Source organism: Capra hircus, chromosome 22 (genome assembly GCF_001704415.2).
Source record: "Capra hircus breed San Clemente chromosome 22, ASM170441v1, whole genome shotgun sequence".
Taxonomy (NCBI): Eukaryota; Metazoa; Chordata; class Mammalia; order Artiodactyla; family Bovidae; genus Capra; species Capra hircus.
In genome coordinates this window covers 21,409,241-21,424,141 of record NC_030829.1, presented here as the reverse complement: position 1 = coordinate 21,424,141, position 14,901 = coordinate 21,409,241, and the positions used below count along the sequence as shown (strand labels likewise).

The window sequence follows — 14,901 nt, the reverse complement described above, 5'->3', positions numbered from 1 at the left end:
ACTCAACGGTTTGGAAACATGGCCTCTTACCAAGTGCGAGCATGTAAATGAGCAGTTATTAAATTATCCAGGGCTCTGTGTGATTGTGCCATAACTTTATTTTGGCTAGAAGTTTATGAAGGCTTGGTTACTGCTATAGGCATCGTTATAGAGTCACCGGATTTGTCACTGGCTGCTGTCCTAGAGTGAAACGGTGACTTTATTGGGAAAAAGAAATAACATGCTAGACATCCATTTTCACCTACTCCACGCTTCCCTTTAGAGGAGAATTATGTTGAATGAGCCTATCTTCTGGAAACTTTGCCTCTGGCATGGAGATGGAAATTATTCCCCCCATATCTATTCTTAAGCATCATCCTAAGTGTAAGGCGCCACCGAAGAATTCAGAGGAAAAGGAAGCACCCGTACACACAGTGTGGCCACCAGCTTGTCTGCAGCTGAGATGCAGCCAAGTGTGGTGTCAGCTGTCAGTAACAATGGGATAAGATAGCAGCACCACTTGAGACCTGATGCTTTCAAACTGTGGTGCTAGAGAAGACTCTAGAGTCCCTTGGATGGCAAGGAGATCAACCCAGTCAATCCTAAAGGAAATCAACCCTGAATATTCATTGGAAGGACTGATGCTGAAGTTCCGATACTTTGGCCACCTGATGCAAAGAGTCAACTCCCTGGAAAAGAGCCTGATGCTGGAAAAGATTGAGGGCAAGAGGAGAAGGGGACAACAGAGGATGAGATGGTTGGATGACATCACTGACTCAATGAGTTTGGGCAAACTTTGGGAAATAGTGAGCCACACGGAGGCCTGGCATGCTGCCATCCATGGGGTCGCAAGGAGTTGGACATGATTGAGCAACTGAACAATAACTGCCTCAAGGGTCTCCTGCCCCTTGGGAGGGCTTTGGGGCCCCACCCTTTCTCTACTGTAGCCTTTAGAAATGGAGCTTGGCTGCTGACCATTCAGGGAGAGCTCCTATTTCTGGTTCTTCTTCAGGAAGATGGCGGATGACTTGGTGATGGGAAAGGGGCTGTTGTCTTGCTTTCAGGCATCAGTGAGTTGGTGAAGAATTTCAAGCAGGGAAGGAGTGTAGAAGTGGTAGCATTCCTAGCCTGGGGCCCAGCTGGGCTGACTCTGAATGCTGTGTTCCCCCCCACTAGTACCCCCCACTTTTCAAAGGCTCATTGAATTCTCCAGTCCCAGGGCCCCAGGGGGAACTGAGGACTTGGCACATGAACCCTGGATAACCCCCCAGATTCCATAACTGTGGTGCTGATGGGGGCATGTGGGGTTTTTAGATGCTCCAGCTTTTCCCCTTTCTTCTCTTCCTCGTCCCCCAATTCATCTTCTGTTCCAGTAGGGACTCCCAACAGAAACAAACCCATCTGATGTCGTTCTGAGCTTATGAGTCAGCTTGAAAACAAGTGACCATTTTTAATGTTTGGTGAAAACTGGGAACAAAAGTGGGCTTGTAGGGGCAGAGCGGGAGGAGGGGCCTGTGGAATTCCCAGCGTTCTGGCTCACAGTCTCGAACCTCATGGGGTTCCGTCTTTGTTTTCACAGCCCAGCCCGTCCTGTACTGGTGCGCTCGCAACATGTCTTTCTGGAGTAGCATTTCATTCAACCTGGCTGTCCTGATGAACCTGCTTGTGGCGTTTTTCTACCCATTTAAAGGAGTCCGAGGAGGTACTGCCCCATGTCTTTAATTTCAAGGAAACTTCTAGAAACAGCAGGATGGCTATGACTTGCATCTTAAATGGGATCCCTGGTAGTACTGGTGCAATTGATGGAATCCTAGTTCCCCGTTTTCAGACACGATGAGAGAGTAGCTTTTACCACGGGTTTATTTTTTGCTTGTTTTTCGTGTTTTAACTTTTGCAATGTTGTGTTGGTTTCTGCCACAAGCAACGTGAATCAGCCATAATTAGACATACATCCTCTCCCTCTGGCACCTTCCTTCCCTCTGCATTGTCATCCCTTCAGGTCGTCACAGAGAACCAGACTCGGCTCTGTGTGCTACCCAGCAACCCCTCAGCAGCTATCCATCTTACCCTTGATAATGTATATAGGTTGATGCTGCTTTCTCCATTCATCCCACTGACTCCTTCCGCCACTGTGGCCACGATGCCCTTCTCTACATCTTCAGCTCCATTCCTTTCCTGCAACTAGGTTCATCAATAATACTGTTTTTCTAGATTCCCTACATATGCATTAGTACACTGTATCTGTTTTTCTCTGACTTCACTTTGTATAGCAGGCTCTAGGTTCATCCACCTCACTAGAACTGACTCAGATTCGTTCTTTTGTATGGCTAAGTAATATTCCATTGTGTATATATACCACAACATCTTTATCCATTCATCTGTCGATGAACATCTAGGTTGATTATATGTCCTGGCTATTGTAAATAGTGCTGCTGCGAACATTGGGGTACATGTGTCTTTTTCAATTATGGCTTTCTTGGGGCATATGCCCAGTAGGGGTTGCTGGGTCATATGGTAGATGTATTTCTAGTCTTCTTAAGAAATCTCCGTGCTGTTCTCCATAAGGGCTGTGTCAGTTTACATTGCCACCAGCAGTGCAGGAGGGTTCCCTTTTCTCCACATCCTCTACAGTACTTACTGTTTGTAGATTTTTTGGTGATGGCTATTCTGACTGGTGTGAGGTAATACACTGTGAGTTTATTTTTCAATTTAGTTTGAAATCATATAAACTGTTTATCCATATTTATTTCTCAGGAAAGAAAGAGGAGAAGCAATATATTAAAAACAGTAAGAGATCATCTTAACCTCCTTGTTTTGTATGTCAGGAAACTATGTATCAGGGAAGCTGAGAGATTTAGCCGAAGACACACAGCCCCTTAAGCAGCTGAGCTAATCCTAGAATGAATATAGATAACTTTGATGCTCAGTCCAGTAGGTTTTTTTCCTTTGCCGTACTTGTGGCATTGATTTCAGACTATAGAATTTGTAAAAAATAATCTCTGGAATTTAATTGTTTTCTTTTTTTTCTGGCAAGAGGTAATGGGAGGCCGGGCATGACAGGGTAATGGGAGGCAGACATCCTTGCCTTTTCAGTCAGTTAAGAGCTGCGTGTTGTCATTCACATGATGAAATATGCTGTCCACAGTCTCCATAGGTTTCCTTCCCCTATCTCTTCTGGTCATCTGTGTGCACACTCTACATGTTCTACTGAGGAAAGGCAAACCACTCAAATACCATTTCTTCTGTTTGGGGCTCCTCAGTTTGCTTAACAGCCTTCTGGAGACATTGACAACTGTGGAGTTCTGGGGGCTCCCCTTCTTTTAAACTTTCATGACCCCCTTTTCTGACACCTGCGACAGCCTCCTGGGAGGCTGACTTTTCAGCTCAATTTTTCATCAGAGCTTTTTGGCAGATCACCTCCACTATGTATGTTGCAACCTGGCAGTAGCTACCTTCTGTAAAACAATGGGATGAAGAGCCCAAAAAGTAAGAGAATAAAAACCAAAAAGAAAAAACCAGCACAGAGGTAAATCCAGAGCAGGCTCTGCTCTGGAGTTTAATAATGCAGATGTGTGCATGACTGAAGTAAATTTAAGGTCCAATTTAAAAGTAACAGTGTGTACTGTGGTATGTCCAACTTACTCATTTGAGGCATTACCTTTTCAGTTGAGCCTGAAGCCATGTGGAAGCCTTCACTGGAGTGATGTTTTCCCTGCAAGGCAGTACTTAAACGCAAGCCCAAGGGGTATTTTCCTTTAAAATGGATTATGTCAGGATTCACGGTGTCCCTGTTGGAAAAGTTGGGCAGGTCCACAGCACTGCAGGGTGTTCTCCTGGGGGGTGTCTGCTTGTGCTGGGCTGCCAGTTAGCGGAGGTGAGAGTGTGAAGTGTTCAGCCAAGAGCTCAGGTGGAGGGGATGGAGCCCTCTTCTCACCTCCAGGGGCTATCACATCACAGCAGATTCTTCAACTAGTACTTTGGGTGTGTCTTCATTTCCCCCCTCCACTTTTTTAAAAACTATTTAAAACTGATTGTTATTCTGTACCTTGGCCATTTTCATCACTGGTCACTTATGGCAGTTTTGAGGCCACTGTCTGGGGACAGTTCATTGATAGCTCCCTCGTCTTCTGTGATAAGCCTCATTTCAATGCAACAGCTAGACCTACAGAGTCTGGACTTGGTGTCCAGGCCTGGCCCAAACACTCACCTGCCACATGACTCTGGGCAAACCACTTCAGTTCATCCTCCTTATCCTCCCTATTAAGCAGTGCTTAGGTTGAGCCAGTAGTTGTGACACCAAGGTATGGATTTGGAAATCCCCGTAGTGGTCAGGAGAAAATAATTGCTGACCCAGTCAGGATCTCTGGAGCATCCTGTTTCTTGCCCGTGCAAGTTCAAGACCTACTGGATGATTATTAAAGGTCCTTCTGGCTTTACAGTGTAGCACTCAAGGTGGCATTGACCCTGGATCTGTAGAAACCTAGGCTTCCTGTTTTGGCAGTGTGGGCTTTAGAACTTTGTGCCAATGCACTCAACAGAAAATATAATTAGATGTCCTTTGAGAGAAGGAGATTGATCTGACGTCAGGAAGTCCTTTCCATTATACAGTGACAGAAATCCCCCTCAAACACATCAACTCACTCAGAGGAATTTTTTTTTCCTTTTAAACATATTCTGGGGACATCTATACTCAGTGTTGACCATCTTCAGGAAGAAGGTTGTTTCAGCCCTATCTAGAAACAAAATCTGATTGGTTACCTGAAAGTATTTTTTTAAGAGAAATATTTGTTCTTGTTGAATCCTGAAACTAGGGTTTCCAAAATGTCCCTCCTGCAGGAGTTTACTGACCTTTATGCCAGTGTGGCTCTCTGGCTTGAAAGGCTTGTGGCTGCCGAGGACACTGTGGCCTTAAAAGCTCCTTTTCAAAAGTTTTTTTCCCCCTTTGGTTGAGAACTGAGAGTCACACAGTCTTTAAAAAGCATGAAAATTTGGCAGCTTCAGAATTCTTACTGAATTTGTAAGCATGCCATGGTGATTAAAGCCCATAAAGTACTACTTTTTAAACTTTCTTACTGTTGAAATTTTCAAATCTGTACACAAGTGGAAAGAAGAGTATAATAAACTGCCACATACCCATCAGCCCATCTTTAACAACATTTTGCCTGTTTTGTTTCATTTATACTCCTACTGTATTTTCTGCAAGATTTTAAAGAAGTCTAGACATCTTGTTTCACTGTGCATCTCTTAACTTCAGAGAATATTTTTAAATGTGTATAATCACCATAGCATTCTCATATCTAAAAAGAACTAACAATAAATCATGTAATGCTGCTGCTGCTGCTGCTAAGTCGCTTCAGTCGTGTCCGACTCTGTGCGAACCCATACACAGCAGCCCACCAGGCCTCCCCGTCCCTAGGATTCTCCAGGCAAGAACGCTGGAGTGGGTTGCCATTTCCTTCTCCAATGCATGCCTATCCCTATTCGTGTTTCTCCAACTGTCTCAAAGAAATCTTTCTATAATTGTTTCTTTGGAATCTAACATTAATTTTTTTCTAATAATTTTTAAATTGGAGTATAACTGCTTTACAATGTTGTGTTAATTTCTGCTGTACAACATTGTGAATCAGCCATATGTAAATAAATCCCCTTCCTCTTGAGCCTCCCTCCTACTTCCCCAATTCCATTACCCATGCCTAGGTCATCACAGAGCACCAAGCTCCCTGTATTATACAGCAGCTTCCCACTAGCTATTTATTTTACATATCTAGCATTAATTTTTAACTCTGCTTTTTGAGTGGGAAGACCGCAGATTTTATATATTGTCTCTTTCAGGATTTGGGTACATGTGTTGTACTGGTCACATTTATTATACTGAGATGTTAAGAGGCAGTTTAAGATGATGATTATGCTTAAGAAAATGAAAGGTAAGCCACAAGCTGGGCAAAAACACTTAAAAAACATGTCAGACAAAAGGCTTATATCTAGCCTATAGGAAAAACTCTTATAACCCAATAATGAAAAGACTACCCATTTAAAATAATGGGTATAAGATTTGATCAGATATTTCACACACAAAAAAAGAATATATGAATAGTCAATAAGAACATAAAAAGATATTCAACATCAGTAGTTATTAGAAAAATGCAAATGAAAACCACCTAGATATGTTATGAGAAACCTACTAGAATGGCTAAAATTAGAATGACCGACAATACCAAGCATTGGTGATGATCTGGAACAGTGCAGCTCCCACTCTTAGTGATGAGAAGGGGAAATGGTAGCATCAGTTTGGAAAATAGTATGGTTAGGTCTTCTGAAGTTAAATGTATCCTTAGGGTTCTCAGATCTATTTCCATGTTTTTGTCCAAGAGAAATGAAAACATATCCCCACCCCAGAACTTGTACTTGAAGTTTCCCAGTAGCATCTTTCGTCATAATCTGGAAACAACCCCAGTATCCATTAATTGTTGAGTGGATAAATAAATGATGACACAGCCCTATTATGGACCACTACTCAGCAATAGAAAGCAGAAGCTATTAATATACACAATAACATGAATGAACCTTAAAAATTTTGCTAAGTGAAAGAATTTTTAAAAACTGCCTACTAATATTATTTTTCCAGTTTTTATGCAATTCTGGAAAATGCAAAGCTACAGTGGTAGAAAGCAAATCAGGAGTTGCCTAGGAGTGGAGATGGGGCAAGGCGTCAGCTGCCAAAGGCGCAAGGAAACCTCTTAGTGTGATACGATGTTTATGTCTCAATTGTGTTAGCAGTTACATGTGGTTAGATGACTGTATAAACTGCCCACAGTCATGCACTTAAAATGGATGGATTTTTTTTTTAATGATGGTTAGGGACCATCAACTCTGGCAGCATGTATATTTGTGGTAGATTCTGTTTCACCTTAGGTGAGATACATAACCCAAAACTCCATTTTCTCTGTGGTAAATTGGAGGTGATCATAGTACCCTCTGGAGAAGGCACTAGTGACCAACTCTGGTAATCTTGCCTGGAAAATCCCATGGATGGAGGAGCCTGGTAGGCTGCAGTCCATGGGGTCGCTAAGAGTCAGACACAACTGAGTGACTTGACTTTCACTTTTCACTTTAATGCATTGGAGAAGGAAATGGCAACCCACTCCAGTGTTCTTGCCTGGAGAACCCTCGGGACAGAGGAGCCTGGTGGGCTGCCGTCTATTCGGTCACACAGAGTCGGACACAACTGAAGCAACTTAGCAACAGCAGCATAGTACCCTCATAGAGTGCCAAGAGGAGAAAATAAATGATCATCCAAATGAAGGGCTTGATACCATATCTAACAATTGTTAAATGCACAGGAAGGGACACACCTGACCCTAGGACCCACTTCTTCCTGCATTTCTGGAAATCTTCTGCCTTTCAGTGCCCATCCCTGATCAGATTCTCCTTCCGGAAGATATCAAAACGGAAGAGGCAGGTGGCTGGGGTCTGGGGACAGTTCTGAGAGAGAAGGTGAGTCTTGGCAGGTGTGGACAAAAGGAACTAGGGCAACCCAGAGGCTGGTGGGAGAGCCTGGGACCTGCAAGGACGTTGCTTTCCCAGGCGGCGCTGCCATCCAGGCAGCTCTGGAGAAGTGAAACTCCTTTATATAAGCAGCCTTAATCATGTAGTGCTGCTTGTTTACATCTGAAGGAAACTCAAAATGTGACAGCATTTGAAATAGGGGTGTTTTTTTTTTTTAATGAGTGTTTTACAGAACCTTATTTTTAGCCCTGTTGGCTCATGTTATATAACTGAGCCGTCTCGTGGGACACTCTAAATAGAACTTGCAATAGCAAGAGATGACAGAAACTGGTATAAGCTCTTTGACTACAAGGATAATCTAATTGTAGGATGATGCTAATGATACGGAAGTTGCTTTCCTCCTTCCCTTGAAGAAATCTGATGCGGGCAGGGGACCTGCGATTTTCCTTTGCATACTTTTAATAGAAATTAGAAGTCTGTTCTCCCAGTTCGCCTCCCTGAAGAGTGAAGTGTGACACATGGATGAGTTTTGCTTGTGGAACAGACCCATCTGATGGATGCCTGCTGGGTACTCAGCGCTTCCCTTCAGGAGACTGGAGTCCAGTGGGGATGGGGCTTGGAAGAGAGGGCACTGACTGCTAGAAAACAGTATCCCACAGGGCTGAGCAGGGATACCGAGGGTCAGAGACAGAAGGAGCACCTAGCCTATTTTGTGAGGAGAAAGGGGATGGGGGAGGCTTCCTGTCAGAGGTGCACGCGTACGTGCGTGCTAAGTCACTTCAGTCATGTCCAACTCTTCGCTACCCCATGGACTGTAGCCTGCCAGGCTCCTCTGTCTGTGGAGATTCTACAGGCAAGAATACTGGAAAGGGTTGCCATGTCCTTCTCCAGGGGATCTTCCCAACACAGGGATCGAACCCACGTCTCTTTATGTCCCCTGCATTGGCAGGTGGGTTCTTTACCACACATGCCACCTGGGAAGCCCCCTGGAAGAGGTGACATCTAAGCTAAGACCTCAGGTGAATAGGAAAGGGAGAGAATTTCCCAGGTAGAAGGAAGACATCGAAGGCTTAGAGGTAAGACAGCATGCATGTGACTGGTCATGTCGGGGGCAGAAAACTGGAGGTCAGGGTTGGGCCAAGGCAGGCCAGAGAGGTGCTTGAAGAAATTGTCACTGAACCTGCTCAGGTGTGTCCCCTCTGTGAGGGGAAAGCCCTGATCTCTGAGAGCCCTGCCTCCTGGTTGCAGGGACCCTGGAACCGCACTGGTCGGGGCTGCTGTGGACTGCCATGCTCATCTCTCTGGCCATCGTCATCGCCCTTCCCAAGCCCCATGGCATCCGGGCCTTAATCGCTTCTACGATTCTCCGGTTGATATTTTCCGTCGGGCTACAACCCACACTGTTTCTTCTGGGAGCTTTCAACGTAAGTATGAATCCCTCCACTGCCTTTTTTTGTTTATTTCCATCTGAGTAGGAATGCCTTCCATTCTCCCTGGAATTTTGGCCTGTGCCTGCCGTGCAGAAAAATATATCCTTTGGGTGAGCTGTTAAAATAGCAGAGGAGAGCTGCAGGTGGGCATCTCCCTCTTCACTTTTCACGGGACAGTGGACCCCTTCATGTGCTCTCTGGACACTGGCAGTCTCATTGTCAGGGAATATTTCTCTCAGAATTAAGCAAAGGGAGAGAGATGTTGAGATTTGGGTTCATCATGCCCATCAGGTCATAGGTGTGCTAGGACAAGAGATTGTAGTCAGGAAGTCCAATGACTGCATGTGAACACAGCCCTCATTTCTGGTGAGGACCGCAGAGAACAGAGCAGAGAGGCAAGAGGGACTGTTCAGAGAGGGAGCAGGTAGAGAGGTCAGAAGAGAAGCCAGGCATCAGAAGATGGGTTACCGCAAAGTCAGTAGTGACGTTTGGAAGTGCCGTTTCAGTGTGTCCAAAGCTTCCCGTGTGCAAGGGTGGACGTCGACTCCCTCTGTGGAATCCTTAGGAAATGGACATGACTGATACCAAGCCATAAATTGGAGAGGTTTCCTGCCAAAAAGAAGGAACAAGTTGGGATCTGTGGGCATCTAAAACCACCTTCCAGAAGTTTCTGCCCTGAGCATATAAGGAAGCTGAAGTCACTGCATAAAAATGGAAGTGATATTGCAAAATAGGTTAATGCTGTAATTTAGGGCAATGATAAATGTCCCCAAATGGGTGTTCAGATGGCAGAGGCAGTAAGGGTGTGAGAGGACAAGAGACCACTTCAAGCTGACACGCTTAAGGAGAGGAAGTTTTGTCTCAAAGAATGGAAGCCATCAGGCCAGGAGGCAGGAACTGGGAGAAGCATTCTCTCAACTGATGGAAGCAGCGAGGCAAGCCTAGACCTTCTTAAGGGACAGCCAACAGTTAAGTTTCGCCTCCTCAGTGGTTCATGTACTGAAATATAGGGCCTGATTCTGGACAAGGAACCTGGGCCCCAAACTTTAGGAAAACCCACTGGGGCTCCATCCTCCAGGTGGGCCTGTCCCAATTTGATAAATCTTGGGTGAAAAGGGACTTCCTTAGTCAAATTAATGTGGGAAATTGTGGGTCAAGGAAAATGCAAGGTTTTTTACTGAAAGATTTCTGAGACTTTAACCTACTGATAACACATGAGGGCTTCCCTCATATCTCAGTTGGTAAAGAATCTGCCTGCAATGCTGGAGACCCCAGTTCAATTCCTGGGTCAGGAAGATCCCCTGGAAAAGGGATAGGCTACCCACTCCAGTATTCTTGGGCTTCCCTTGTGGCTTGGCTGGTAAAGAATCTACCTGCAGTGTGGGAGACCTGGGTTCGATCCCTGGGTTGGGAAGATCTCCTGGAGAAGGGAAAGGCTACCCACTCCAGTATTCTGGCCTGGAGAATTCCATGGGCTGTATAGTCCATGGGGTTGCAAAGAGTCAGACACAACTGAGCAACTTTCACTTTAACGCATGATGAATCTCTAAGAAGGGAACACTGGGTCTTCATATTTCCCAAACTTATTTGCCCACATGTTTTGTAAAGTGTAACTTGAAATTAGTGTTATATGGAATATAGGTTGGGAAATTCTATTCCCAATACTGGTAAGTGACTCAGGGCTTTTTGGTTTTGTTCTAGAGATTTTTTTCCGTGGACCATCTGCAAAGTTTACCACAACACAGTTTCTGTTTTATATTTTGGTCTTTTGGCCAAGAGACATGTAGGATCTTAGCTCCCTGGCCAGGGTTCACACCCGCACCCTCTGCATTGGAAGGTGAAGTCCTGACCACTGGACCACCAGGAAGGTCCCTGACTCAGGGTTTTTGAGCAGAGAATTGGTAGAAGTAAAGTATCATTGAGAAAACTCCCTCAGTAGAGGCATGAATATATATATTGAATATATATATATATGGATTTGAGTTGGGGGTAGGTGAACTGGAGGCAGGGGAACCCCTTACGGAGTCATGTCCCCCTTACATGAGACAAGCCTGCCTCTTGGTCATAGTGGAGAATGAAGATACAGATGTCAGAGCTTTGGAGGAAATGGTGACACGTGGTGGGCATAGGGTCTGAGCCTTATGCCTGAAAACGGTGTGTGGCTTGGTCCTTTTCTCTAGGCAGCGAAGGTATTCCTATCTTTACTGGGTGGCGAAGCAAGCAAGAATAATTCCAAATTTTCAGTCACGTAAGACTGGGAGAGGAATAATGCAGCCAGCTACACTGAAGTCAGGCAAGACCTGGTTTTCGGGGTGCAGATAGACCTGAATTACTGAGTTACTTGACTTGAGGTGACAAGACTAGCTATTCGTGTTAGGCCTGGCATTTAGAAATGCATGACCAGAGTAAAAGAGACACATGAGCGCTGAAGGAGGCAATGCAGGCTTCACCTGCAGTGAGTGGAAGTATTTTAAGAAAGAAATACAGAGGACACAAATAGAAGGAAAAAGCACTATCTCAGAGGTTGTCTTCTAGGAGTTAATTCTTTTGTTTCTCTGGTCTTATGTCATTCCAGAGTTTTCTCTTCTGTAACATCAATCAGTTGGGGGAAAGACCCTATGTGGATAATTGGTGGCCATTCATAATAACAGCCGGGGGAGGGAGGGAGAGATGGGAAAACTAAAACAATAAACAGTTATTTAGAGAGGATTAATAAAAAAGAATACTTACTTGGAGCAATGGGAGAAGGAAAGTAGCCGTGAGAAAACTAGGGCAGAAGTTAAAGAGGAGAGCAGATTCAGGTAAAGCAGATTGCTCCGTTGTTAAGATTGTAGGGCAGGACACGTTGGAGGTCCAGGAATGCCAACCAGAGCATGACCTTTTTTCCCTCTATTGGAAACCTCAGCACAGTTCATTCAGAATCGATGATGTTTTCTCACCCTAAAAAAGATCTGACACTGGCAAAGTTTAAAATATTAAGGAAAAAAAGACCTGGTGGATTGAAAGTGGAGCCTGTCTGAGAAAACCTAACCTTCTCCGTGGGTGTTGGCTTCCTCCCTTATCTGATTGCTGAGAAGCTCACTTGCACTGACCCACCAGATTAACTGGCAGCATTCCCCCAGCACCTGTGGCCAAGCTAGCTCGGGTGGCAGGACATGGTTTTACAAAGTGCAGCCAAAGCGCATTCTCTCTGGCTTTCTCCTGAGTTAGGTTTTTCTCGCAGCATGTTGCTAAAGGCAGACTTGCAAGCTTCGGATTTCTATCAAAGGTAGGACTATCTTACACAGTAAGTCAGCCTTCAGTTTCAGGGGTCAGAAAACCTACTCCATGCTAATAAGCAAAGAAGAAAATGTGACTGAGAATCAGGAGGCTGGCTTCAGGTGTAGCTGAATCCAGGAGCCCAGACGATAGCATAAGGGCTCATTTCCTCTTTGCTTCTGCACTGCTGGTACCCTCAGGCTCTGTGATAATGCAGGATGGATGCCAGCAGCCTCAGAGCTCACTTTCTCTCAGGTTCAAGGTCAAGGATAAAGAATAAAATTGTCTTAGCTGCAGTCCCAGCAGAGATCTCAGGGGGTGTCATTGATTCCATTTGGTCACATGCCTATCTCTGAACGAATCATTGTTGCCATGGGAATACAGTATTCTGATTGGCCAGGATGGAGCCCCACCCAGACCTCAAGGACCAATATAAAGGAAGGGATGGAGCCCCAGCGATAAAGTAGAAGTTATTTCCGGAAAGAGGGGCAAGGGACTAGAACTCATCTTGAAGTCCCTTTCTTCCTGTACCACCCCAAGAAAATTATTTTTCCGTGTAGAATTAGGAGCAGTGGAAAACAAGAGCTGGTTGCTTCTCATTAGATTGCAAAACTCTAATGCCTAGAACGTAACAGAAATTCAGAAAACACTTTTAATCATGCTCATCACAGGGTTAGTGGATTGAGGTGACTTCTGTGTTTGACTAACTCATGTAAGAATGTTAGAAATGATTCATATCTCATCTTGAAAATCATAATTTCAGTATGTGCGAATTTTGTTTCTGTCATATACAAATGCCACTGGATTAGCGCTGTGCATGAGGTTATTTGACTGTCACATTAACTTGTAATAATGCCTGAAAAGCAAAGTAAGGAAATGACTGAGATCCACAGAACAGTTCTTGGTGCGTCTGGTGGGCACTTGGTGCAAAAGGAAGCTTCTGTTTGGGGCAGAGGTGCTGAAAGACACTTGAGGGCAGGTTGCCCTCAGTTCTCACCAAGAGTCTCAAGTTTGGCTTGGCCCGTGCTTCTCTCACTGTGGCTGTCATTGTTCTCAGGTCTGCAACAAAATCATTTTTCTGATGAGCTTTGTGGGCAACTGCGGGACGTTCACCAGAGGCTACCGGGCCATGGTTCTAGATGTTGAGTTCCTTTATCATCTGCTATACCTGCTGATCTGCGCCATGGGGCTCTTCGTCCATGAGTTCTTCTACAGTTTGCTGGTGAGTTGCTGGTGTTGCAAAATTTTACATGCTGGAAACTAGGAGAGCATGCTCTGTCCTTCCTTCTCATCACAGATCGCTCCTTTTCACGGTGACCAGTGTGCTTGGTCTAAAGAGGCAGTAGGCCCCTGGATGCAGTGTTTGGGGCATCAGGAAAGGAAAGCTACTCCCGAGAGAAGGTCTGACTAGAAGGAGCCCTGGGGGTGTGTGATCACACTGCCTGCATGCACGCTCAGCCTGTTACTTTACAGTGATAGACGATGCCCGCAGCCTGGATCAGGAAATGTTGCCTCCACACACCGTCCCCGCCCCCTTTGTTTTTCTTTATTTCTTGGGCTCAGTCAGCACTTACCAAAAGAATGTTTGTATGACTGTCCCCTTCTGACAGTTCTCATGGGATCCATCTTCCAGTGAAAACGTGTAGTAACAAGAGCAGGAGCTGTTTTCAAAGACCCAAGACCCCATGGCAATGAACTTGATAGATCATTTATGGATCCAGGAGACCTTTTCAGCGGAAGCTGTCATGCTCTAGTCTGAGCTGAGTGGTTAAATGTCTTGATCCTATTATCTTCCTCCTGAGCAAGCTTTTAAGTGACAGACCACTGTCTGCTTATTCTCTTGTCATTACAGGGAATCTTGAACTGTGGAGTTGTAGGTAAAAAACCATTTCCTTGTACCTACATCAAATGATAGGAAGCATAAAATTGACCTTTCTGCCAGCAAAACCATCCATAAAGGAAATAGAAGAAGTATATTAAAATGTTGCTGAGGATAAAAAATATTCAAAGTCTAGGTGTTGACTAAAGATGAGGGACTTGGGAATTCCCTGGCAGTCCAGTGGTTAGGGCTCTGTGCTTTCACTTCCAGGGGTGCAGTTTTGATCCCTGGTCGGGGAGCTAAGATCTTGCAAGCCACGGTGAGACAAAAAAAAAAAAAACGATGAGGGACTTATTTGCAAAAACAGGCAGAGCAAGGAAAGCACTTTCAGGAGGTGCAGTCCATGTGGTCTCCAGGCTGGTGGCTTAACTGCTGTGTGCTGCTCACATCTACAGAATGGGGAGAGCAGTCCATTTCCCCACAGGGCCATCACGGGTATTCTGCACTACTGCGCATGTCAGTCTGAGACTAGCCCCACAGCAGAAATGCTGAGCGAGGGCTATTACTACTGTCTCTGTCAGCCCTTCTCCCATCCAAACACCTTAAAGAACGCCAGGACTTGCCCCTTCCATTAGCGGTGCATGCTAGCAGACATATGGATTCTTCCCCTTCATTTTAAAAATAGGTCTGACCAGACTTTGAGGTTTTAGGCAAAGAGGTCTCTGGATCCACCTGTGATGCCATTAGGTGCCCTATTTTGGTCACTGTCTATCAGAGACCTTTCGAGTTCTGTATATATTTCTGAGCCTTTTTGTCTCACACAGTAATCTGTGGAGGGGGTTCTAGCTTGTTGGCCTCTCTTTCTTAGGCCAACAAATTCCTGGTCTCTCTGAGAAAAGGAAGCAAAGT

The 14,901-nt window shown here is 45.0% G+C and overlaps 1 protein-coding gene across 6 annotated transcripts in view; it reads left to right on the top strand.

The window, feature by feature from the left end:
• Positions 1-14,901, top strand: part of ITPR1 (inositol 1,4,5-trisphosphate receptor type 1) — a 350,791-nt gene that overhangs the window by 294,180 nt on the left and 41,710 nt on the right. For all 6 annotated transcript variants that reach the window (XM_013973556.2, XM_018066872.1, XM_013973555.2 and 3 more), the window contains 3 exons: positions 1,559-1,681; positions 8,734-8,909; positions 13,231-13,395. In XM_013973556.2, coding sequence (XP_013829010.1) covers positions 1,559-1,681; positions 8,734-8,909; positions 13,231-13,395 — 464 coding nt within the window. The remainder of the gene's footprint in view (positions 1-1,558; positions 1,682-8,733; positions 8,910-13,230; positions 13,396-14,901) is intronic.